The sequence below is a fragment of the Calypte anna genome, chromosome 1, assembly GCF_003957555.1.
Source record: "Calypte anna isolate BGI_N300 chromosome 1, bCalAnn1_v1.p, whole genome shotgun sequence".
NCBI lineage: Eukaryota > Metazoa > Chordata > Aves > Apodiformes > Trochilidae > Calypte > Calypte anna.
Genome location: NC_044244.1, coordinates 29,502,831 through 29,527,381, shown reverse-complemented (window position 1 = coordinate 29,527,381; position 24,551 = coordinate 29,502,831). Strand labels below are relative to the sequence as shown.

At 35.2% G+C, this 24,551-nt stretch overlaps 1 protein-coding gene across 1 annotated transcript in view; it reads left to right on the top strand.

Annotated features, from left to right (window-relative positions):
* Positions 1–24,551, top strand: part of ADAMTS20 (ADAM metallopeptidase with thrombospondin type 1 motif 20) — an 81,155-nt gene that overhangs the window by 6,783 nt on the left and 49,821 nt on the right. Inside the window, exons 3-11 of the mRNA XM_030454724.1 lie at positions 5,769–5,931; positions 9,782–10,041; positions 15,805–15,888; positions 16,604–16,728; positions 17,641–17,681; positions 17,980–18,085; positions 18,887–19,033; positions 19,676–19,817; positions 21,087–21,191. Of these exons, the coding sequence (XP_030310584.1) occupies positions 5,769–5,931; positions 9,782–10,041; positions 15,805–15,888; positions 16,604–16,728; positions 17,641–17,681; positions 17,980–18,085; positions 18,887–19,033; positions 19,676–19,817; positions 21,087–21,191 (1,173 nt within the window). The remainder of the gene's footprint in view (positions 1–5,768; positions 5,932–9,781; positions 10,042–15,804; positions 15,889–16,603; positions 16,729–17,640; positions 17,682–17,979; positions 18,086–18,886; positions 19,034–19,675; positions 19,818–21,086; positions 21,192–24,551) is intronic.

Here is a 24,551-nt window from a genome sequence, read left to right as displayed (position 1 = left end):
TGGTATCACATCTCCTTTTAGCTTTGTAGACACTAGATGTCTTTCACATACATCTGAGAGTGGACAATAACACTTGAATTTACTTGGGTATCCTGACCCCAGATCCTGTACCCCAGAGAATTTCTGTCTGCTTGCCAGGGCAAAATCTCTATTCACCACATAATTTGTTATAAAATTGTATGACACCTTAGGCACTCCTGTTAGAAAAAACCTGAAACATCCCCAGTACATTTTACCTAAGCTCTGGACATCTCTAGTTTTCTGGAAAATGTTTCTACAGTTGGATGCTTTTATGTGTGGACCACACAGCAAGTACAGGTGGTGACTGTAATTTTAAGCTGAGAAAATAAATGGGGTTGTGAAGTGTGTGGCTGAAGGTCTGTCACAGAATGTGTCTATTGGAGGCAGTGGGACCTGAGTATGTGTCTACCCTTCCACCACAATTTTGCATGAACTGTTCTTTGCACAGGCATGTCCCAGTCTCATGTTTTATGTCAGGGGTACTTGTCCATCACTGGCCTACATTTTGTCCATTTTTGTGTTTGGTAGCTGCTTGAGTGTGTTCTGTGTGCCTGGTAAATTGTTCTGGTGCCTGCAGCCTGTTCTTACTGCTGCTTTTATGGGAGATCCACAATCTTTTCTTCAACATTTAGGGTGAGTTTCACACAGGTGAATTTTCTGGTAAGCTATGGTCAGCCTCAAGCTTTTTGATTTATATACATAAAGGTAAGTGTACATACTTATATATGTGTGTGTGTGCACGTGTATAAAAAAATATGCACATGTTCATGAAACTTCCATGAAGTATAGAGCAGGTACTGTGCATGAACATAAGTGATAAGGGTAGGCAGAGGATACAACGTGTGGCCAGCCCTTTGCTGTCAGTAGGTGAGCTGAATTCCTGAGATGTTTCATGGATCTCAGGAAACCTTGTGCTCTTGGAGAATAGATACATTATATATGCCTATATGCAATAGTCTCAGTTGTCATTCTGTTGCTGGAAAATGACAAGACTATGAGAGCAGTGAGACACAGGGCAGGTGATAGGTTTTGGTTATACATGTATTGACCAAGGTGCTCAAGGGAACTTCCTGTGTTGCTGACTAGAGCAGGTGAAGATCTAGCCGTACCTTCCATGTACTTGAGTGAACTGACTTCTGGTGTGTATGAGGTTGAAAGGATTTTTTTTGGAGCTATTCATCTCCCACTGAGAGAACAAAGGTGGTTCTAAGTGTACTTAGAAACATCAAAGCTAGGAATTTCTCCTTAAACAGAGATAAGTTGCAAATGTACATTTGCTTGGTGTGTTCTGAGTCAGAGAAGGTATTTCCTCAATATTAAGGATCCCCTAGGTCTGTGTTCTATGGGAACAGTTAGCTTCACCATAGTTTATTTATGTGTTATAAAAACCACCCCAAACCTGAACAAAATCCTTAAAAACCAAAAATCAAAGCCAACTCCACCCCCAAAACATCCCCAAACAACTCAAACCAAACAAAACCCAATAAACAAACCCTAAACCAAAAACCCCACAAACCAATAAAAAAAAAAACCCAAAAGAACCCTTTCATGTATATATAAATTTTGTTTTACCAGTTTCAACAGGTATTACAGAATAACTGCTTTTCCATAATGAGATAGCCATGACAAAAGCTGTTAAGTATCATTTTAACCAAGCTGTCTAGCTTGTTCATTCTGAATTAGATTTAAAAGTAAGTTGCCCTTCTCTCTTCCTTCCACTTCAAAGAGTCTTAATTGCCATGATCCCTGCTCTTTCCAGCTCTCTTTGAGACTGTTGTTGTAACATTCTCTCAAGTTCTCTGCTATGTAGCTAGTCTGTTATTGTTATAAACTGTATTTTTACTGTGCCATTTTTACCAGGCTTCAGACAGATTTTCATGTCTAGAATAGCCTTACAAAGTGATGTTTGAATTACTTAGTGCCAGGATTTACACCACCTGCAAGAATAATCTTCCCCTTTGTGCATTATGCAAAATGGAAATTTTAAAATTTTTTTTGTTTGTTTGTTTTGTGTGTGTGTGTGTGTTTCTGAGTTAAAATAATTTGTCAGTAAGGACATTGGATCCACTGCAACTGTTGTCAGCATGGCTAGATCAGGTGTGATCTGAACACTCAGATAGGTAAGATGCCTTTGCAGTTTCCATAGAATTTCAGTTCCAGTCTAGATTTTTATGATTGTATTTAACCAGTGGTTATGTGTCTTTGCAGATTGAGACACTTCTGAGTATATGTGGGTGCCTTATCAGTTCTGCTCAAGGTGTGATTAAGTATACTAAGCATGATTACTGTCTGCTTATGAAATCCTAGTATTATGGAATTTGCAAGGAAATGTAGATAGATGACAGTTAAATTTATGATGAAAGATTTTTTTCCATAAAATAAGCATTTTATTCTGTTTCTAAAATTTTCAAATAAAATGTTGTTTTCAGTCACTTATAGAAAGGTATTCCACCAAACCCAACTTGTTCATTGGTACATACTTCTTTGCTGTTGCTGGTGTGTTATTTATTATTCTGTCATTTCTATTATTGTAGCTCTAGTTTCAGTTAATAGATTAGCTTGCAACCACTACCACTTGTGTTTCTGGCTGTCTTATCTTTGAGTAGAAATAGTTTTTCCAGATGTTGACAGTGCACCATGATCAGATAACCTCTAGTACTTACTCTTCACTGTACTAATTAAGTGTTTAAGTGTTTCATTAGAAAACATTGTAACAGTGGAGCAGAAAGAAGAGGGTCAAGGGCTTCTCACATGGTTCAGAAGAGCTTTGAATTAACACAAGGCGAGGGAGGTAAGGAAGAGAACAATATAAAAGGGAGGTATTTTGTAATATATTTTGACTATGAAAGTACTCTTGCTGTAAACTATTTGCAGGTTTCTGGGTTTCAGTTAAGAAGCCCTTCTCTGGGGGCACAAAAAAATACTGGAGTACAGGAGTGGAGCTTCCCTAGGAAGGAGTCTTCCAGGTTAGATCCATGTTTTCCAGCATTTCAGTTGCTCTAGCAGTTCTCTGAAACCGTTCTAATTTTGCTGTTGGATACACTAAGATCAATTCCATGCTTCTGAAACCTCCTGTTTACCCCTTATGTTTTCCATGTGTTTTGTGACATTGCCATTATACACAAGGATGTAATTTGTATATGGGCATGGTACATACCTTAACCATAAATTCTGCAGTGTTTATTTCTACTGTTCTTGGAATAGACCAAATACATTGATTAGGATCATACAGCTTTGTGCCACTTTAAACCACTAAGATGTACCATATATAGAAAGTAGTGTTGGTCCATTGGGCCTTGATTTAATATAAAGTGTCTAACTCATCCAGTGTTTTAGATTGAAGAAATAAATTATCTTTCTTGTGTGGCTTTTCTCATAAATTTCCTCAAACCCTGGGTAGCACATTCTCTTTGGACTACTTATTTATGATGTGCAAGAGACCACTTTCAATTTTTTTGCTGTACTTCTACTGAAGACATCTTTTAAATGTATACTTACCTCTTTATCTGAGAACAGAAATAGAATGTTTCAGGCAGATTTCTTGCTATATGATTTGAGAGGCATCTGTAGATAATAAGGAAATCCATTTAATTTCTTATTTCATTTCCTGAAAATGCTTGGGCTCCTGTTTCAGAAGCCTTCCTTTGTTCATCTCACTGACTTTGGTTTATTTGGCTTTACCAGAAGTATTTTTCTTTTGGATCTTACAGCCATTTCCTGGTGTGCCTAACACATATTAATGGCTCCATTTTTATCATCAGGGTCTGTGAACATGTTAAATACTGCTTTCATTGAATGAAGAACTATGAAACAGGAGGACTTTAATTTATATAAAAAAAACATCAACATGAATCTTAGCATCAGTTCTTGAGGCTTTGTGTCTGTGTGACAGGCTCTTTTCTGTCCCTTTCATTTTGTCCAGAAGGTTACACCTACTTAGGATTGACAAGCTGTGGCATGTCTATTTTTGTGAGGCTCTTGCCAGGGAGGGACATAGTGTTTTCAGTATTCTTGATCTGCTGTCCTCTAGAAACCAATGCCCTGGAATCACTGGAAGTGAGAAACCTGAACTGAGCATATAAAGGATCCAGCACAAAGACTACTGGCAAAGGATTTAAATGGAAATGAAGGGAAAATGGGTTTCTGTAGGTTAGATTTAAAGTCTTGCATTCTGCAGCAAAGGTGATGCAGAAGATCCAACCACAGTGGGGTTACACTAACTGTGATTTTGGATGATACATATGCTATATACCAGGCAAGATTACAAGTAGACTGATGTATGCCTGAAGCCTAGCAGACTTCCAAACACTGAAAACTGGTAGTTGCTAGAAGCATCCCAAATTCCAGGGAACATTAGAATTCTAGTATAATATCCTAAGGTTAGGATGCAACAGATTTTAAAAGTCTGTTTGTAGATTGCTTAAAAAACCCTGAACTCTTCTCAGTTCTTGAGCGTCTTCCACAGCTACTCTTTCCATAATCCTGAGTTTCAAGGTTGATTTGAACACTTAATTTCTCAGACTGTATTATGTAGATTATCACTATTCTCATATTGGTCAACACAAAATCACAGAGTTGTTTGGGCTGGATACAGATCATCTAGTTCTAGTCCCCCACCTGTGAGCAGGGACATCTTCCACTAGATCAGGTTGCTCAGAGCCCCTTTCAGCCTGGCCTTGAACACTTCCAGAGAACAGGGCACCCACATCTGCTCTGGGCAGCCTGTGCCAGGGCCTCACCACCCTCACAGGAAAGAAGTTCATTCCAATATCCATCCTAAATCTCCCTTCTTTCATCTTGAAACAGTTCCCTCTTGTCCTATGTAACAATGATACGGCAAAACCTCTAACAGGATGCAGAGCACCTACTGGCTCTAGGTGCTTAATTGGCTGAAGTGAGGCAGTTGCCAAAAAGTCTGAAAATAACAGATTAAATTCTTCCATGGTTTTTCCTCCTCACAGTCTCCTGAAATAAGGTACTTAAGCCTTAGGAAACTGTGAATTTGGTTAAAGTACAGAGAGAAAGAAGAGATTCTGTTTATAGGATTTCATAATTGAATGGATCATGGGGTGGAAAGGTGGGGGAAAGGAGCTTAATTTTTGTTCTTTGTATATGTGCCAGTGCTTTTGTTAGTAATCAAGTTCCTTTCATTCCCATTACATAGTTACTCATGTGTGCCTGCTATAGAGGGAGAAAAAAATCGGGGAGAAAAATGCATTAATGAAACTGTCAAGTTTGAATTCCTGGAACTTCTTTCAAGGTCTTTAAAAAGAGTATCAGGCCAACACTGTTTCCAATCCATGGGCAAAATGCAATTTTAGAAGAAAAATATTATATAATTTATGTAGAGGACAGAAGGCAACAAATCAGCCTAGGGTTTGGGTAGCACTCAAATCCTGAATTTCTTGGGCAGTTCCAAGCTGGTCCTGCTTGTTTATACTTGGATTGCCTTTGCCTATGTGATCTTTGTTTTAAATCTGTGTAGTGATTACCTATGCTGCATTTTTATTGAATAAGGTAGTCTGTTACAAGTTATTTCTGTGGGACAAGTCTCTGAAAGCAAACCTCTCTTTGCCTACCTGCAAGCTTACATCTTCAGCTTCCACTGAAGTTTCCTCGGTGTTGTGTGTAAATTTACTTCCCTTAATTTCAAAATATTATCATGAATAGTTCAATATTTCAATTAAAGTTATTTTTGTATCAATATTTGTAGTGGAAAATGAATAAATTGCTTCTCTTACTTTCAGATGGGCACGTTTAAGGCACATGATGGTGAATATTTTTTAGAACCTCTGATGAAAGCGGATGGAGGTGAACATGAAGATGAGCATAACAAACCACATCTTATATACAGGCATGAAGAACTTAAAAAAACCTATCAGAAATCCCATAAACCTTGTGAAGTTTCAGGTATAGTCATACTTTAAATTTTAATGTGGCTTTTTCAAATGCCAGGTATTAAAAAAAGGCAAGGTTTAAGTTTCACAAATAGCATTTATCTCCAGATTGTTCCATTAGAACCTACACATTTTTTTCATGCAGGCTTTGCATCCATTTCTTTTATTGTCTGTGGCTAATTCAAATATAGGACAAAATATGCATGTTAAAAAAAAAAAAAAATCATGGTATTGCAGAAGCTTTTTGGTGGGTTTACTGTTAGACCTGCACTACATTATATGAAAATATTTAAAAAGTAGTTTCACAGGAGTTGCTTATTTGCAAAAGGTAACAAACGTACTTTAAGTCTAACAGATAATACAGGACATCATATCTTTCTTAATAGTGGAAGTATCCAGTATTACCCATTAATGCAAAATTCCCACCTTGTATTTTAATAATGAATTCATCCTACATATTCATATAATTTGCTTTTATTTAAAATAAATTAATTTGTGAAATGCTATTAAGATACATGACAAGTGAATGATTGTACTTTCATAGTTTCATAGCATGTAGGTTAGTCATTAAACAAAGTAACTTAAAAGCAAGAATGTCTGCAGGGAAAGTGACTATGAAAGACAAAAAAGCTTCATTAATACCATGAAGCAGTGAGTTGAAAACACTGTGCTGTAAACTGATGTTTTTTTAGTGGCACAGAGAACTTTCAGTATTTGGTTTTTTTGTTGTATTTTTTTTCAGAATTATGCATGCTTCTTAATAGTTGGAAAATAGTACAATGTGAAAAAGGCACCTGCTGGTGTCATCAAAGTACAAAAAGTAGACAAAAGACTGAGATTAGAAAGGATTTATTTCAAATTGTAGGTGTCCACAGACTCAGTCTAAACACTAAGATACCATCTGCTTTGGGGTATAATAATGTAAAAGCCTTTGAAGATCCTATCAAAGCAGTGCACTTTTTAACTATTATTATAATAATGCTTTTTAAAAAATAATTTGCACCATGTTGGAAAAAAATTTGTTTGTTTTTAAGCCTAGTGACATAATAAAAGTTTTTGGGTTTTTGCTTTTGATAAAAGGATACAGGCTTCATTGATTGGGCTTCAAAGAAAACAGAAATGGGTGGAGATTCACAGTGGGAGAAAGCTTAAATTTGGTTCAGCTTGGCATTTAGAAACTTGCCATCTAATTAAGATTCTACACCTTTCATGAGACTGAAATCTGCACTTAGGCCTTTTGAATGTACTTGCGCTTCACAAATGTTTAAGCAAGGCTGAGTGCATAAAAATGACTATCTGAAAAAGAGGGGAATAATAAAATTTATTAAGGAATATCTGTCCATGTCTTTGAAAATATAAATTGCAAAAATAATAGTGTAGCTTGGGCAGCTACTGTTTTTAATTTTGGAAAATTGTTAAAACATACTTTATGCTGAGAAACAATATATTGAGAATTCTGCTTTTCTGTGGATACTAAGGCCAGAAAGCAAGCATTTATGATCACATTGTATTCAACAAACTCTAGTGAAAGGTATTCTTTCCTTTAGCTTGGTTTTTAGGAAGCTGGTGGTATTTATTAATTGATTGTCATTGCAGAAGAAGGCATTAGTTCTTTGTTTAAAAATCAAGCAAGTTTGGTGTAACCACCAAATTTTTTGTTAAATTATGAATAATATGTACTTAACTAAAGCACAATCTTTACAACAAGTTTGTTGTGTGGATTGGATATTTTTTTCCTGTGTTGCATTCAAGAATTCTACTAAACGAGTTAGTGTGAGAAAAATAATCCAAGTATTAGGAATGTGGCCATATTCCCTGTATTCATATATTGTAGCAAGTATAAAAGACTGTGAGCCAGGGCGATTACTGTCACTTAGGGGAGAGCAAATTTGCAGAAATGCTCATGGAGAAAAACCTGGTTTTGTTGTATTTCTATCCTTCTAAAGATAAGAATTCTCTCCTTTAATGCTGGTTTTACCTGGTTATGCACACCCTCCCTTCAAAAAATAACAGAGTGCATTTAGCAATGCTTGTGATCATCAGAGTTTCTTTTTCTCTACTAAGTAACTTTGACAGGGGATATTGAGAGGCATAACACTCAGTAAATCTTTTTAGTTTAAAATGGAGCTGTGATAATTACTTCTAAAACTGTCCAACTAATCTTTTCCTTCCTTTGTACTGATTTCTTCTAAGCTAACTTTCTGATGAAAGTTAACTGGAAACCCTGGCTACCAGGCTTGCTCAAGTCAGGATAAGATATCTGCTGTATCTCCTCTATCCATAAATCTCATTTCCTTAGTACAGGGAAGCTCATCCCAGTTTGCCTTATTACTTTTTTGATAATTAGTATAGCTATTACTCATTCACTTGTTGATTTCTGGTTTTATAAACAAAATCAATTTGATCTATTCTGGTATTGACTTTGTCTCAGCTGGTCCATAAATTTAGATGGTCTTTAAACACTCACTGTAAATATAGAGGCTGTTTCTTGTTTCACCATACTCTGAAATCTCAGACACTTTCTATGACCTAGTAGAGGCAGTCTGCATACAAGGTTGCTTCTGCCAGTTCTCTTCTGTGCATCAAACTCAGTCTAAGCACAATTTATATATGTGGGTACTTATGCACAAGTTCCTTTTCAAAGGCTATCCCCAAATTCTTCCCTCATTATTGTTAGTGACAATAGTTTTTGTGATTAATACAGATATATTTTGCGACTGACTTTTAGAGAATTCCTCAGTAAATTTTAAGGTGCTTGCTATTGTCCCTCAGCTTTTTTCTGTCTGTATTCTGCTCTGACTTTAAAGAGGACTATTGACCTGTTAAGCGTAGCTCAGAGTTTATGGATGAGGGCTCTTCCCTTGAAATATGGAATGTATAGATTTAAATCCTCAAGTTGAGGTTGACAGAATAGGAATTTCTGAGTTCTTGCATCAGTTCTGTAGCCACTAAGTCTTTAAAATAAAGGGATTATGAGACACATCTTTTAGCATATACTTGTAGGGGATATCTAGCTTCCAGAAAGACAGTGGAGCTTTATTCCGAGGGGGCTGAAGTGCCTAGTTAGGTGCTTAAGTTCTGGAGAGTAGTGAGATTTCAGGTATGCTTCTCAATTAAGTATTTTTCTTGGCCATTGCAAAGGTTACTCCATGATCAGTGTAGGGGTTTTATGTATTGGGCATCAGAAGCCTCTGGTATCTGGACTATACAGCATAAATGCAAGTGTGATAGTACTTACTTTGGAGATATTTAAGTAGGTTCTATATTTCCTTTAGAACTTGATGCTACTTCATGAATATTAACAAAGCTGGCAAGTAAGTAACTGAAGGCTTTGGTTGCATACTTGCTTATGAATCAAATGCTGTATGTATATACATATATGTTGGTATATAAACAGACAAGTTAAAAGGTACTTAATTTTGGGACTCAGGTTTATACTTTTTATGGTTTATTTTGATAGGTTCTGTAGGTGTCAAAGGTTTGTGTATAGGAATATGTATTTTTTTTTTTTTTGAACTTGCTTCCTTTGGTGGTCTGTTCAAGCTGTGATGATCATATCCTTCCTGCCTGCCTATTTGAATTATAGTGCATTCTAGGAAATGTTTAATACTGCTATCTCTTAATTAAGTTTTAAAAATGAATCCATATATGATAGAACTATATGACAATGTACAAGTTTTCCCATTGGATGTTCCTGTAACAGTCTTCTAGATTTAATATATGTTTTAAATTCTTGCACTGATTCTCTTGGAGATAAGACCATTACTATAAGTTTGCTTTGTTTATTTTGGGCAGCCTTTTGCCCGTTTCCCTTTTTAAATTTAGAAACTGCATTCAACAGTTAATCTTCTTTTACTTTACAGAAAAAGAGTTGAAGAAGAGCACTTTACTACATCCAGTCTTTGGCAGTTCAGAAGAAGAGAGCAATGTTTTACAGAAGCCTCTCACTTTAAAGTATGCTTTCAGTAACGTATCTATAGAGGATGGTGGAAATCCACATTCCAGGAAAAAACGTTTTCTTTCCTATCCAAGATACGTAGAAGTGATGGTTACAGCTGACACCAAAATGGTTCGTCACCACGGGCAGAATTTACAGCACTACATACTAACACTGATGTCAATAGTAAGTAGACTTAAGTTCATAAGTGTGAGCAGTTTCAGTTATTGTTCTATAGTTTTCTTGTCTGCAACTTCCCTGTCTTCTCATTTGATTGAATTCTGCATTATAACAAATATTTAATAAACATTTAAATAAAAAAAAAAAAAAGGAGGGCCAAAACTTCAGATTTGATACTAGATCTTTTCAGTTTATTGGAGTAAGTATGGTCTGCAGGTAAACTGCTGTGATCTGCTTCCTGGTTTGCTGTTGCATTAGAATTCTTAAGCTTCAGTGAGTTGAACATATGGAATGATTACAGTAGACAGAGGTCAAAAGGCAGTGTGAAAAAATGCTTGGTTATAGTTTTTTTAAAGTAATTTCAAATTAATATGGGTCAGACTTTGAGTTGGCATCATTTAACTCGGCTTTCTCTGTGGTGATTTTTTTTTTCTTGAACCAAAAGTCACTTATATTGATTCAGGAACCAGTACAATACACCTCATACCTGGACATATTTTAAATAAATCCTGAGTAGGCTCTGAACAACATGATCTAGTTGAGGATGTCCCTGCTTACTGCAGTGGCATTGGACTGGATGACCTTTAGAGGTCTCTTACAACCCAAATCATTCTCTGATTTCCATGATTCTATGAAACTGTAAAATCAAAAGCCTTACCATGACATCTGCAGAGCCATTTTTTTAGGGTAAGGTGTGCTAGGATATTCTGCATTGTAATTATTTCTAGATTTCTGTCCTTCCATCTATTCAAGAAGCTGAATTTATATGAAACTGCACCTAACTTTGAGCTTGCAAATTAAGACATCTACATATTGGTATCTATAGACATCTCTTGTAAATAATAGAGAGCTATTAACCACTGATGGACATCTACTTTTGGCTGAAGATATGAGGTCTCTATATTCTATTGGGATGAGTTATTTGCTTCACAAAAGTGTCCAATACAATTTAATATGCCATTGGTCATCTGACTTGGCCTCAGCTACAGCTTGAGAAAGGTGTGCAGCTCATGTGTCGTATCTGCCAGTTCTGTGTGGATGTCTAATAACCTACAGCACCTTAAGGGACCCGAGATAATGTGTAGTCAGGCAGCTGAACTCAGTTCTGCTCGCTCATGTCTGCATCTCCAGCTGAAGGCAGCAAGTGATGACACCTATTACACACATATGGGCACCTAAATCTGGAAAACCGAATTTTCTTAATTTGGTTTAGAAGAAAAATAATGCCATTTAAAGGTAAAATGGCATACTTTAGTTTGATAAACTCTTGCGTTTTTCTATTGGTAGTGGTGTGAAGGTCTGAAAGTTTGTGAATTAAAACAAAAATGATTGTTGAAAGATGGATTTTTTCTTTACCTTGTAGTGGTCTTGATTTGGAATTTTCAGAAACAACTGATCCTACACATGCCATGTTTTGTAAAGTTACTTTTTTAGGAGAGAGGTGTACTAAGAACCAAAATGAAGTGTTTAAAACATTTTTTTAAAATGGAAGAATTTTTTTTTTTTTTTTACAAAACTTTGTAATGAGGATCTGTTATGATTGCTAATGTAATTCTTGATGTTCTTTAAGATGATCCTGCATCTGTAGTTGTACATTCAACCACTCCTCCTTATATTGCAATTCTTGTTTAGGTAAATAGGATATGCATTGTATCATTTCTGCTCAAGTGAATGCATATGAAGTGTTCTTAAGATCTAGCATTTAACCTACACACGCATGAATGAATAAATACCAGTTCTTTGCTAAAAAGCTTGTGAATTTTTTTCCTCTGCTTACCTATTTGTACTATAGAAGTAGGGCTTATGGCAGTTATTGCTGGCTTTGAGGTAACAGCATTAAATCTCACTGAAAACTTAGTATTTTATTATCTATCTTTTATCTACTATGCTATCTTGCCAACTGTATAGAATCACAGAATAACTTAAATTATAAGGGACCTTTGGAAGTCATCTGGACAACTTTTTGATCACATGTATATTTGTTTGTCAAGCAAATCAAATAATGCATATCAAGATAGTCTTCATTATTCTCTTTGCTCTTGCTTCTCCTTCTCCTTAATAGTTGTCTTGTAGAAAGTGAGTAATGGATGTGAGGAATAGGAAAACAAGTGACTATCACTCTTATATAATCTGTAATAGAACTCATCAGTGTGCAGGGGGGAGCATTTTCTGACCTGCAGCCTATTCGTGTTTGAAACAGAACCATTATTAATCTTATTTCATTACCCATAAAGTGGAGAAATTTAATATTTTAATTTTATCCTTTCTGCCATTATACCGATAGCTTTGATTATTGAATTTATCTGGTACTTGTGTCTGGTCAAGCAACTTTTCTATTTACAGGCATTTTAAATGAATAAAGCATTATACTGTACTCTTTTAATAATTATGAATGTTTTAAGGATATTCACTTTTGGCTTGGATTTTAAAGAAACCCAAAAAGTTTAAGCTAATAAATCCCATTTCATTTTAATGAAACACAGACATCTAGATTCCAGAGCAATCTTTGTAACCCTTGCCCATTTTTCTTTTCTTATTGATGCTAAAAAATCCTAAACAAATAAACAAAACCCCCCAACAAAACAACCAAAAAAACCCCCCAAAAACATGCCACCAAACTGAACTCACTGCTATAGGATAATGTTTTATGAGTGGAAACCAGGAACTGAAATAAGTGCTAAATATTTTTAGGATTTTAAGTGTCTTGTCACTCATCCAATTTAACCATAAAAGTCTTAACTCTCAGCATGCAAGTAATCCCATTGAACTGGAACCCAAATGCATTTTTCATTTCTTTAGAACTGTAAATCTTGGCAAGATGAGTAGTCACAGTATTTATGTGATGTCTTAGAAATATTTACTAGTTCTGATTAAAATATTTATTTATAAGTACAAGGAATACCTTTACCATAGGGCTTTATTAAAACTTCTGTGCTGAAATACAATAAAGAATGGCATTATTTAATATGAGAAGCAAACACATACTTTTTCTTTTTTTAACTCACAACATTTGTTCTTTTTCCTCCAAGCACTGTATCAGCAAAGCAGGCATTAGATGCTGCCTTAGTATATTTAGTAGCCAGAGGACTGTATCTTAGGCACATTATGTTGTGACAGTTCAAAGTCCCTTTCATGAAGGCTTGATCTTAGCAACTGAAATAATTCATTAAGACACCGAACTTTACTGTAAAAGCACCAAAAAATAAAATAAAATTTGGTTCCGTGATACAGCTTGAGACACTGCCCCCACTTTCTGAATCAAGTGCCTGTTTACTGATATACTTTAAAGAAATGTACTACTTTTTATGTAGTTAGTTTGGCAGTAGAAAACTTTTCTGGTCTGTTCTTCATCTGTTTGCAGCAAGAACTTTTTGTAATATTGCCTTTCTGAAAAGAAAACTTGACATGCCCAGGCTGTTCTGTGATGAGCTCAGCTCATGGACTTGGCTGGCAGCCCTCTCACCTGAGAGCTGGAGCTGGAGCATGGCAGGGGGGCAGCTCTGCTTTCAAGGAGAGGATTGAGACAGCATCACTTCACCTCATTTAGCTTGCAGTGAGAGATGATATAATTTTACCATTATAAAATGGTATTAGAAGCTGAGCCTGGTGACAGGGAGGCTGAGGGGAAGACCTTATCACTCTCTATGTCTACATGAAAGGTGTTAGTGAGGTGGGGGTTGGTCTCTTCTCCCATGTAACAAGTGATAGGACAAGATGAAATGGCAGCAGGGAAGTTTAGGTGGGATAATAGGGGAGAATTCTTCAACAAAAGGTTTGTCATGTATTGCAATAGGCTGGCCAGGGAAGTAGTGGAGTCAGCATCCCTGGAGATATTGGAAAGACATTCAGATGTGGTGCTTAGGGACATGTTTTGTGGTGGAATTGGCAGTGTTAGGTTAACAATTGGATGCAATGGCCTTGATGGTCTTTTCCAGTGTAAATGATTCTATGACTTATGAAATTTTGCAGTATGTAGGCAGGCACATACTTGCCCATATTTACACTTCACTGCTGTTATTAATGCTCTTTACTACTACTATTACCTAGTGGATGATAATTGTAGATATTAATTAGATAGCTAATGCTTAGACTAGTACTTTTCTGACTTTCTCTTAAGTAGCACAGTGTTTAAGATTTGTCCCTGTACTGAAGCCTCTGTACTGTTTAGTTATGACAAAGGCTTTGCTCTGAGATACCTGGGGCTCATTTTGTCTGTAGGAATAGGATTAACACCAGCAGAAATGACTCAGCTCTGTTTTATTTTCTCAGCAAAGCAATAAATGCTGTCATGACTTCTTTATCTCATGCCTTCAGGCAACTCTGGGGTCTTACAAAGAGTATATTCCAGAATCAGGATATGATAATGGAAGAAATGAAGAAGTCTCCCAGATTCTGAGTATCCTACATCCTTTCAGCACTACACTGATAAATAAGAGACTGGAGTCTGTAAAAGACATGTGAACGAGAAAGTGTTATTGTACTTCTTTCAAGGGATATGAATGTTTGTGTTGTTCTGGTGCCATAGTTGTGAGTAACAAATGAGAAAATAAAGAGAGGTCTTGTGATACAATATTTAAGAAAAATAGAGCTGAAGAAGTCACATACAATTTGGATATATCATTTACTTATCTTCCAACCTCTAGATATATTTGCTACTTTATTAGCCTTTTTGTTAAAAAGGGCATTTTGCCATTGTTCTCAGTCTGTTTAATGGACAGTTACAACAGGGATCTCAAAAGAAACTAAACTTTGTTGTGACCAAACTGCTTCTAGTCACCTGATAGCCATAGATGTGGTAATTACAAGATCTGATTTAATCTTTGAAAATTTCATCAAAATGAAAGCTAATATCACAACAGTGGCAGGTAACTAGCTCCATTTATATATATATATATAATAGTAATTATTATTATGTTTTGCTTTCTTTGTTGTGCAGTCTGAACTGTTCTGTGTTGTGGATGCTGGTTTTAAGAGTCTGAAAAGATATTGTGACCTTTTTACTGCTTTTATGAATAATAACTTTCAAAGTGGTTTACTGGGGCATATTGAATTGACTCATGAGTTTTACTAACTGGCTGCAGGATTGCATAAAAAGTATCTGTTGGGTATGCACATACAGCCTTGTATGAATGAGGAAATAAACTTTTGTATATGTAGCATATATTTTCAATACAGATTTAGAACTCAGTCCAAGTTCCATTAAAAACAAGGACAAACCTTTTTAATTCAAAATTGCTTTCTAAAACATTCTAAACCATACATCATGTATGTAAGACAGCTTATGTCTGTGACAGTTGCAATGACACTAATTTTTCTCTTTTGTTGATATTTTAACAATAAATTACAGGTTTAACAATGTATAAGAAGTGTCCTTTTTACAGTGGCATTTCATTATGGTGTCTAAATGTCTAGAAATGAATATAAAATTATAGCTATTTGGATATTAAAAGCTGCATTTTTTTTCATTTAAGAAGGCTATTTTAGTTAGTTACTTGTTATGTGGATATTAGTATTGCAAAAACAGCATGTGTGTATTTTCTACTCTTTTTATTTATAGTGAACATGAGCTATTTTGAGGTAGCATCTCAGTTTAAAAATTGGGTAACCATTTGGGTTTTGTCACCATATCCTGGGGTAGAAAGATACAGATGGATGCATGAGACATCTGTTGTATAGCAAGTTGTTTTTCTTTGATAGCTTGTTTGCATGACATGATATGGTTTATCAGATAAGTCTAATATTCTAATAATTTGACTTTTTTCTCCTTAGGTTGCAGCAATTTATAAAGATTCAAGTATTGGAAATCTTATAAATATAGTTATTGTAAAATTAATTGTAATTCACAATGAACAGGTAGGAAAAATAAGTATTTACAAGATTTCTTTCTAATAAAGAATTAATTTATGTGAATTTGCATTGTAATTCCAAATTTTAAAATATTTTAGTTTGCAATACAATATATTTTCTTAACACTATCAAGTTCTGTTTTAAAATAGGAGACTAAATGTCAAACGTAAGGTAAACTGCAGAGCCTTAATTTAGTGCCTGTATTTCCCCATCTCTATTCTTCCCATTGACCTAAATGAATACAAATCAGATGCAATATGAAAGCTTATGATATAACTACTCAAAGTAGTAGTATACAAACATGGAAACATATACATACATGGAAACATGACAGGAAAATGGCAGGTTTTAGAAAGGGTTTGGTAGAGGGTTTTCAGCACTAGCAGCTTGAATGTTTTAAGTCTGTAAGGTGTGTACCCTTTTCATGTATATGTATTAGTATTTATTTATTATAAATACCACTATATTTTTAATATTTAATGTGTGATTTATGCTCATTCTCATAACTGATGACTTGTGGCTAAACTTAGATCTGATCCTACAAACAAGTCTGCCTGAGTCATTTATTATATGGAGTCCTGCTGACCTCCTTCAAATGCACAGTCATTGTTTTGCAGATTAGGAGCACAAATGACAGAGTGATAAGTGCAAGTGCATGAATATTAAAACCCTTGGTTTTTTGGCTTTTTTTTTTTTTTTTTTTTGGCCATGTTGTGTTTAGGAAGGACCAGCTATCACTTTTAATGCAGCTACCACTCTTCGTAATTTTTGCTTATGGCAGCAAGCACAAAACACTTTGGATGATGCTCACCCTTCTCATCATGATACTGCTGTTCTTATCACTAGGTACAGTATCTGAAATAGACATAATTGCTGAGCGAGGTGAGACAAATGCTTCACTTTCTTATTTACATCATTTTGATGTTTCTACTGATATTGTTCACATGTAATTGAAATGAATACAGTCTATCTTGCACTTCCTAAACCACAGATTTTCTATACATGAACAATTATTCTGACAGTGCTGTGTTGTTGCCTAACACTCTGGTGACTCTTCCATTAAAGATGGTGGAAATCACTTAGACCTGAAACTGTCACAAGGAAACAAAGTCTTTAACCATTGTACACATCTGTGATAGGGATGGAGTCTTGTACAAATGGTATTAAGGATCAAGTGAGTGTCAACTTCTGAAATTCCAGGCATAACTGGAACTACCCAACACTTACAAATGGCATATATTTAAATATTGCTATATAGTCTTTCCTGCACACCAGTCACATCAGTGAAGGTTCTGGTGGTCATGCACTACAACATATTCTATTTTGCTGTTTCTTTTCCTTATTTTTTTCTCCCCAGTTGGACGCATTCCAGCACTTAGAGCTCTTTGATACTGTCCTGAATTTAATGTTGTTTTGGCAAATTGTCCACTACATAAAGTCATTTCAAGTATGCTGGCATCTGCATGTTCTGCAGCAGCATTTCATGCCTGATCTACCTTCTGCATTGTAGAGAAATAACACAGTATTTGAATTTTTGTTCTTTGCAAGCTAGATAGAAAGCAATACTGTGAACTTAATATGGTGAATTTAAATTAACTCTGTCTCTAGAAAACAAATTTTTTTAATGGACCGTAAGATTAAAAACTTAGAATTAGAATTAGAATATAGATTTGCAGTTCATGCAGTTAATATAGTAACAGTGAAATACCATAAAAATGTTCTTATTTGCTGTAATAATTTAATATCTTTTTCTTCAAGGGAAGATATATGCAGAGCTAGAGAGAAGTGTGATACTCTTGGTGAGTTATTCTTTTCTTTAATCATTATGATCTTTTAACAGGGACTCTCACAAGAGAATTTTGCTGTAGGGATAAAACCAATAAGGAAAAAATTGGAAAATAAATGTAAAATTTAAGTCACACAGGCATAAATAAATAAATCAGCTTCTCAATTATTTTCAGCCCTGGCCCATACTTTGGTGCCAGGTGGTTGTTCTTTTTGTGTAAGTTTGTTTCATAGTTGAAGCATGACTTTCAACTTGGGTGCCATAGTATTTGTTTATTTAGTCACTCCTACATGAAAAATTCAATTTTTCAGGTTTAGCAGAGCTGGGAACAATGTGTGACCCACTACGCAGCTGTTCTATAAGTGAAGAAAATGGACTTAGTGCTGCTTTTACTATAGCACATGAACTTGGACATGTGTAAGTACCTACCTCCCAGCAGGTATATATTTTTTTAAATTTCCTTTCATATATGACCAATTTCCAGTTGTAGGCTCTATAAGATGTCTGCTCTGCAATTATAGAAGAGTCATTCTTGTTGACTCTTGCAGTGAGCCAGAACCAGCTCTGCCCATGACCCAGTGGCAGAGGAATCACAAATTTTATAATGTGGCTAGTATTGTGAATTATGGGAAGTACTGTTCATACAGCTGTGTTCTGTCCTTTTGTAATATGTTGGGACACTGGGACAGGTATCATAGTTGTGCATTCCAACTGCATTCTAGCCTTGATAGGAATTTAACAGAAGAGAAAGGTTAATATAAAACAGTAATATTCTTCCTTTTGTTTGATTCTGTCAGACTACAGTCGAGTAACACAAAGAGAAATACTTTACACAGAACAATAAGAGGAGATGAAAGTATTTTCTTTTACTATTTGAATATCAGGGTAATATGTTATAGGGAGTCTCGTGATGGTATATATGTTCAGTTGAGGGGAAGGGTTGTTCTTATAAAGTGGCATACTCACAAAGCACTGGACTTTTAGTAAAATTCTTACTGTGCCCATCTTCTTAATGGTTAGGGACATCTTGAATTAGAGAATTTTGTGAAGCATTTTAAAGATAACTATTGCCATAGTATCAGGTAGTCATATTAAGTGAGTCCTGTTCAATTATAAGGCATTTTCAAACTCCAAAACTCAAGCGTTTACTGCTGCAACAAAGAGAATTTCAATTAGGTATTGCTGAATTTGTTTTGGAGTTTCTATTTTGCTTTTTAGGTTTAATGTCCCTCATGATGACAGCTTTAAATGTAAAGAAGCTGGAATTAAACATCAATACCATGTGATGGCTCCAACTTTAAATTACCATACAAGCCCATGGACATGGTCAAAATGCAGTCAAAAATATATCACTGAATTTCTTGAGTAAGTATCAATATAATTCTATATGTTATGTTTTTCTCTTTCATGTCTTTGAGAAGTATTTTAAAAGTACTGGTTAAATTCTTACTTTGTGTTGCTGTTAGGTTTACCCACTGATTTGCAGGGCCTCAGTCCTCCAGAAAAACCACACATATTTAATACTTTGGATGACTCATGGCTTTGTTCAAGTTGCACTCAACATGTACAGCTAAGAAATTATATATTTTTTTAATGTAGTGGTGTTGGCTATTGAAAAAAATCTTCAGTGGGATTTTAGTAGTCCAGAATAGACACACTTTATTGTCAGCATTTTTTTTTAAATAAGTGGTAGGTATAATTTAGGCAGCACCATCCTTTTTTCCTGTAAGAAATAAGAATTTTCCTGTGACAATGAGAAATGACTTCAAGAAATTAAAAAAAAAAAACCACAAAACCTTAAGATTTGTTGGATATAATGTAAAATCCAATGAAGGAAAGTCAAGTGATCTGGTTTATTTAATTACTTTAATTAAAGTCATTATAAAGGCAGGTAGGCATGAAAACACTTAAGTCCACCGAGATGCATGTGTAAGAGTTGTGTGAGTAGGCTCCCAATGAGTTAATTTGGAGTGATTTATTCACATTTTGTTCCTGTTTTTACAACAGTACTGGTTATGGTGAATGTCTCCTAGACAAACCTACTGGAAGAATATATGATCTTTCCTCTCAGCTGCCTGGGTCAATGTATGATGTCAACAAGCAGTGTGAACTTATGTTTGGTCTTGGGTCTCAAGTGTGCCCATATCTGGTGAGTGAACAGCACACAAAGTCATGCTAAATCTATACCAAAAAAATTACTGAAAGGCAGGTTTAGAAATTAAATCTCAGGACTTCTGGTTTCAGAGGAATTTTATCTTGAAATGTGTCAAAATTCAGGTTCTTTTCTGTTGGAGGGGGAAGAGTTCTGTGGAGAGCGTTGCAGCTCCATATAGAATTAAAAATAAAAATAAATATAAAAATATATAGAATTAAGAGGTAAGATTAATTCATTTGGTTTTACACATCTGTGAATGTGATAATTTCTTTAAAAGATCTAGCTGTGTAAATTAAGACTTCCTGTAACTACTGAAAGGGAATTATTTCAACAGTTCTTCAGAATGTTTACACTTTATAGCCCCTATCTTACATTAACAGGTCTCCCTTATCTGCTTCTTGCAGTGTTTTCTAAAAATTTATAACTAACTTGTTTTTTTCATGTCTTTGTTCCAAATATTTGGTACCTTTGCTTTGTCAAATAGTCAAATTTGGGATTTGGAAAGAAAAGTTGAGCTGATTAATAAACTTAGGTTGTATTTTGAAAACTTAATGTGATCAGTGAAATATAACCTAAATAGCAGTTTAAAATTGTGCCTTCTTTCCTTACAGTTGAGGTATCACACAGGTAGATTTTGGAACAACTTGTCTAATATCTCTACCAGGATTGTATAGATTGCTGGAGTTTTTTAAAGGAGAAAATGTAAAACCAGACTGAATTAAGTGAAGCTGTTGGTGAGGTAGAGTATTGTTTAGTGAGAGTCAGGCTCTATGGAAATACAGAAAAGCAAAGGAACATTCAGAGACCTGAAGATGATGTTACTAAAGAATACTTTGTAAATTTTGTAGGCTACAAATGTTATTTGTCCATTAAGAATCTTTTAACAATTAGAAAAGGAGGCTTTCTTCATAATTTTCTAGTCACTGTATTTTAAAAAATAATTCCAGTTATTATATTATCTGGGGATTGTAGTCAAACTGTGCTGCCTAGTATAGCTGCAATCACTAATTTATGAACTTATCTACAGAATTGGAAATTTATCAGTTATTGCTAATGAGATGAGTTGCAGATATTCTACATTTCTGGCCTTCTGCAAAATCCATTTTTCATATTTTCTTTGTGTTTTGGGTTTTATCTGTGAAAAAAGGTAGTGCTCCTAGCAAACACTCAACTCACATAACACATGAAAGCATTAGAAATCTATCGACTAAAGTATGAAATGTTGTTACAGGTACAACAGAGCTGATCTTGTTTTCTTTCTAGAAACAATGCAAACGCTTATGGTGCACAAGCACAGAAGGAATTCACAAGGGTTGTCGTACTCAGCACATGCCTTTGGCTGATGGAACAGCTTGTGGTGTGGGAATGGTAAGCCTTCACATGTTTCTTGGTGCTTGTATGTGGCACAATCATTGAAGCAGGTGAGAAAGATCAGTGCTTTACTCTACCTGCAGCATTCTGACTGTGTAAAGAATATCCACCTGGCTTTACCTGCAGTTTCTCTTACTCCTGTAGTGTCATGGCATAAATAACATAGGATGTCTGTTCAGGGTAATGATAAAATTTTGCACATGACACGTTGGTTAAAAACAGGTGGAAGACCTCAAGGAAAAGTTTTCATCTTCCCTGCTGGTAGAAAACTTCAGATGATGCATAACTGGTTGGGTTTTTTCCTCCGTGGAGCTCCAAAGATGAATTTCCTGGAAATAAGGCATTCCAAAAGTGTGTTTTCCCCAGTTTGCCTTGTTGAGGCTATTTCACTGAATCAGAGCAAATTAAGTACTTTTGACATAGGTATAGGAATATATATTAAATATTGCCTCTCAGAGGAAGTCTTTGGATTAGGATCCTGTTTCCAGGAGGTATTTGTATGTTGTGTGTTTAAGGCATACTATGGAAGTATCTATCAGTTCCTCCTCATCTATTCCCCTGAGTATCCTAACCACACATAACTCACACTGATACTCTGTCTTGCCTATTTTAACATAATTCAGAATACTGCCATCTGTTCAGTGCTAAAAACTGGCACCTCTCTTCTCACTTTTACCCTAATGTGTAGGATTCTACCTGGGTGGATGAGGTATGGATAGAATGCTTTGACACATAAAAAAGAAGAAATGGAAGCTGGACTTCCTACACCCCTCTCATTAGTTTGTTTGGTATAGAGTGTTTAGGCAATGAGAGGTCAGCTCACTACTTCCTCATCCATCAGGTTGTTTTTGAATACAGGTCTTGAGCTGCATTGTCTGAGGATATAAGATGTTTTGGGCTGTCTGTAAGAGTCATGAATATCTAATTAGTCAAGATAAAATCAGGGCAGTTACTGAACCTTGACAGAAATAGAAATAATGGTGGAGACAACTATAATCCAAAGTCATCAGAGAGAATTTGATAGATTTAGTTTTGAATTTGTGTGTAGTTTAAGAAATTTACAGAAATTAACAGAAATAAGGTTCTTTGCTGATCTAGTCTGGCTTCTGTGTCTCAGATCACCACCAGCAAATAGAAATACTTTCTTACCTGCCAGGCAACTGTGAGAATAAATATGTCAGAGATTTTTGACATGCTCAAATATGACCATTATCTCAAGTATGGTTGGTTTATTAAGTTGAGCTGCTTTAAATAGTGCTGTTCTTTGGGAGCTTCAGGGACTGTGAGACCGATGTTAATTTTTTATTTTTTAATACTTTTATAGTTTAAAAGATAACTTAGAAGATACCTAGTCTCATTTCTATGTACAATAGCATGCCACATATCATTCAGTTACTAAATTTCCCCCTGTAACTTTTGATGTTTATAGATTGCTTTTTTTTTTTTTTCCTTTTTCTGAATTTGGTAATTCAGTAGTAGGGAGGAATTTGAACATATTGTCTCAATGCATAACAATTTAGCTGATAAAAAAATCTCAGAAGGTTTCTTTCTCCTTTGCAAGATTAGGAAAAGTTATTTGAAGTTGCTAGTGGAAGCTTTGCTTGATTAAATTCTATGCATGCAGCTGGTGTTACAATGTTTAACCTATTTTTCAGTCAGTCACTGAAAAGAAAGGAAGTTCATCTTTATATAAAGCTTCATGTGTAACCTTTAGTTCAATTGACTTGACTCTAATTTGCCAACATCAGAGCATTTCTTTTATATTAGAATACAAAAACCTATTTTATGCAATTACTGCAGTGAAACCAGTTTTCTCTAGGAAGTGAAGAGCTAATTACAGTCATTACCTCTGAGAGATGTAAGAAAGAACAGCAATTAATTGGACAAATTGTCATCTGTTCTTTTCTAAGGGACAGCTCCTTTCAAGCTCAGCCAGCAAGTTTCTGTTGATGTTAATGGAATTAAGATATGGTGACTACTAATTGTTATTAATTGTTGCCAGCATTCTAAATAAATTTATACTTGGCAATTGCAGCACTGTTACTGTGATGAGTATAGAAACAAACCCTTTAAGGCATATGTAATTCTAGTATTTACATTTTAAGTTTAGGTTTCACACTTGAGTTTATTTTTGTAACAACCTATAATTTTTCTTCAGGTTGGGTGTCTGATTAGTGGATTTTGCTCTCTGGACTGCTCTAGGAGTCCTTGTATCTGTCCTTCCCCAAAATTCAAGCAGATACAAATCTAATAACATTGAAGACTCTGAAGTGAATAAGCAAACAGCTCTTCCAGAGCACATGCACTTACTAATGGAATATCTTCTCGCCATGTGCAATCTACCAGTATGCAGGCATTTTGAAAGAGAACTGGGTTTTGTATGTCTCATGGTGCACACACCAGTAGAACTCAGTAACTTTTAATATATGTGATATTAGTAGTGTCTTGCTTGAAAAGACAGCCTAACATTCCAATGTCTTGGAGAAGAAAGAAAATATATTCTTGAATTTCAACAGTTCCCGGATTAACTTTATATTGTTAGTATTATTAATTATGTAGAATTAATATTAGAATAGAAAACTTTTACTACAATTGGCTTTCTAGTCAAATTTCTTTGACCTGATCAAATTGTACTTTGTTTTTCCTAGACTTACTGCAAAAATTAATTATATTTGTTTGTTGGGCTTCTGCTGAAGTATCTGAAAATTTCTTTGCATACTCATTTTACACATTCTGAGTGCTTAGGTCTGACAGTAGTCTATAGGTAGCAATTGACTCCATTGATAGTAAACACAGAGACCTATAGTAAGAATAAACATCAGCCAACTCTTCTGATATCACACAGACCTTCACTGAAGCATGGAGGACTTAATTAAAAGTAGTAAGATAGTAGTATTATGGACAGGAAACATCTAGACTATTATGTGTAAACAAATTAGTTACAAGCCAACTGGTATACAGACTCTCCTTACTTGTATCCATCTTCAGCTTACACCTAGCTCAGAATGATGGACTCTGTATAATGAAGTGATGGAGGTTTTAGCAGTGTAATTTACGTGGTAATATATGGAAACTCATCTGCTGGAGTTGGTGATGCACATCTGAGCAAAAAAACCCCAGAACAACCCACATCCAAAGAATATTTGGTGAAACAGGAGAGACATTCTCAGAGCAAGACTTTTAAGACTTTTATTGATATTGAAATAAAAGCAAAAATACACAATGTATGGATTTCTTTAAAAATCATTGCCTAGCTGGAATACCTCAGGAATGTAATTCATGGAGATAGTCAATCCGAAAGAATTTGTTATGTGTGTGTGATATATATACACACTAAGTTTAAAAATTTTGGATGGA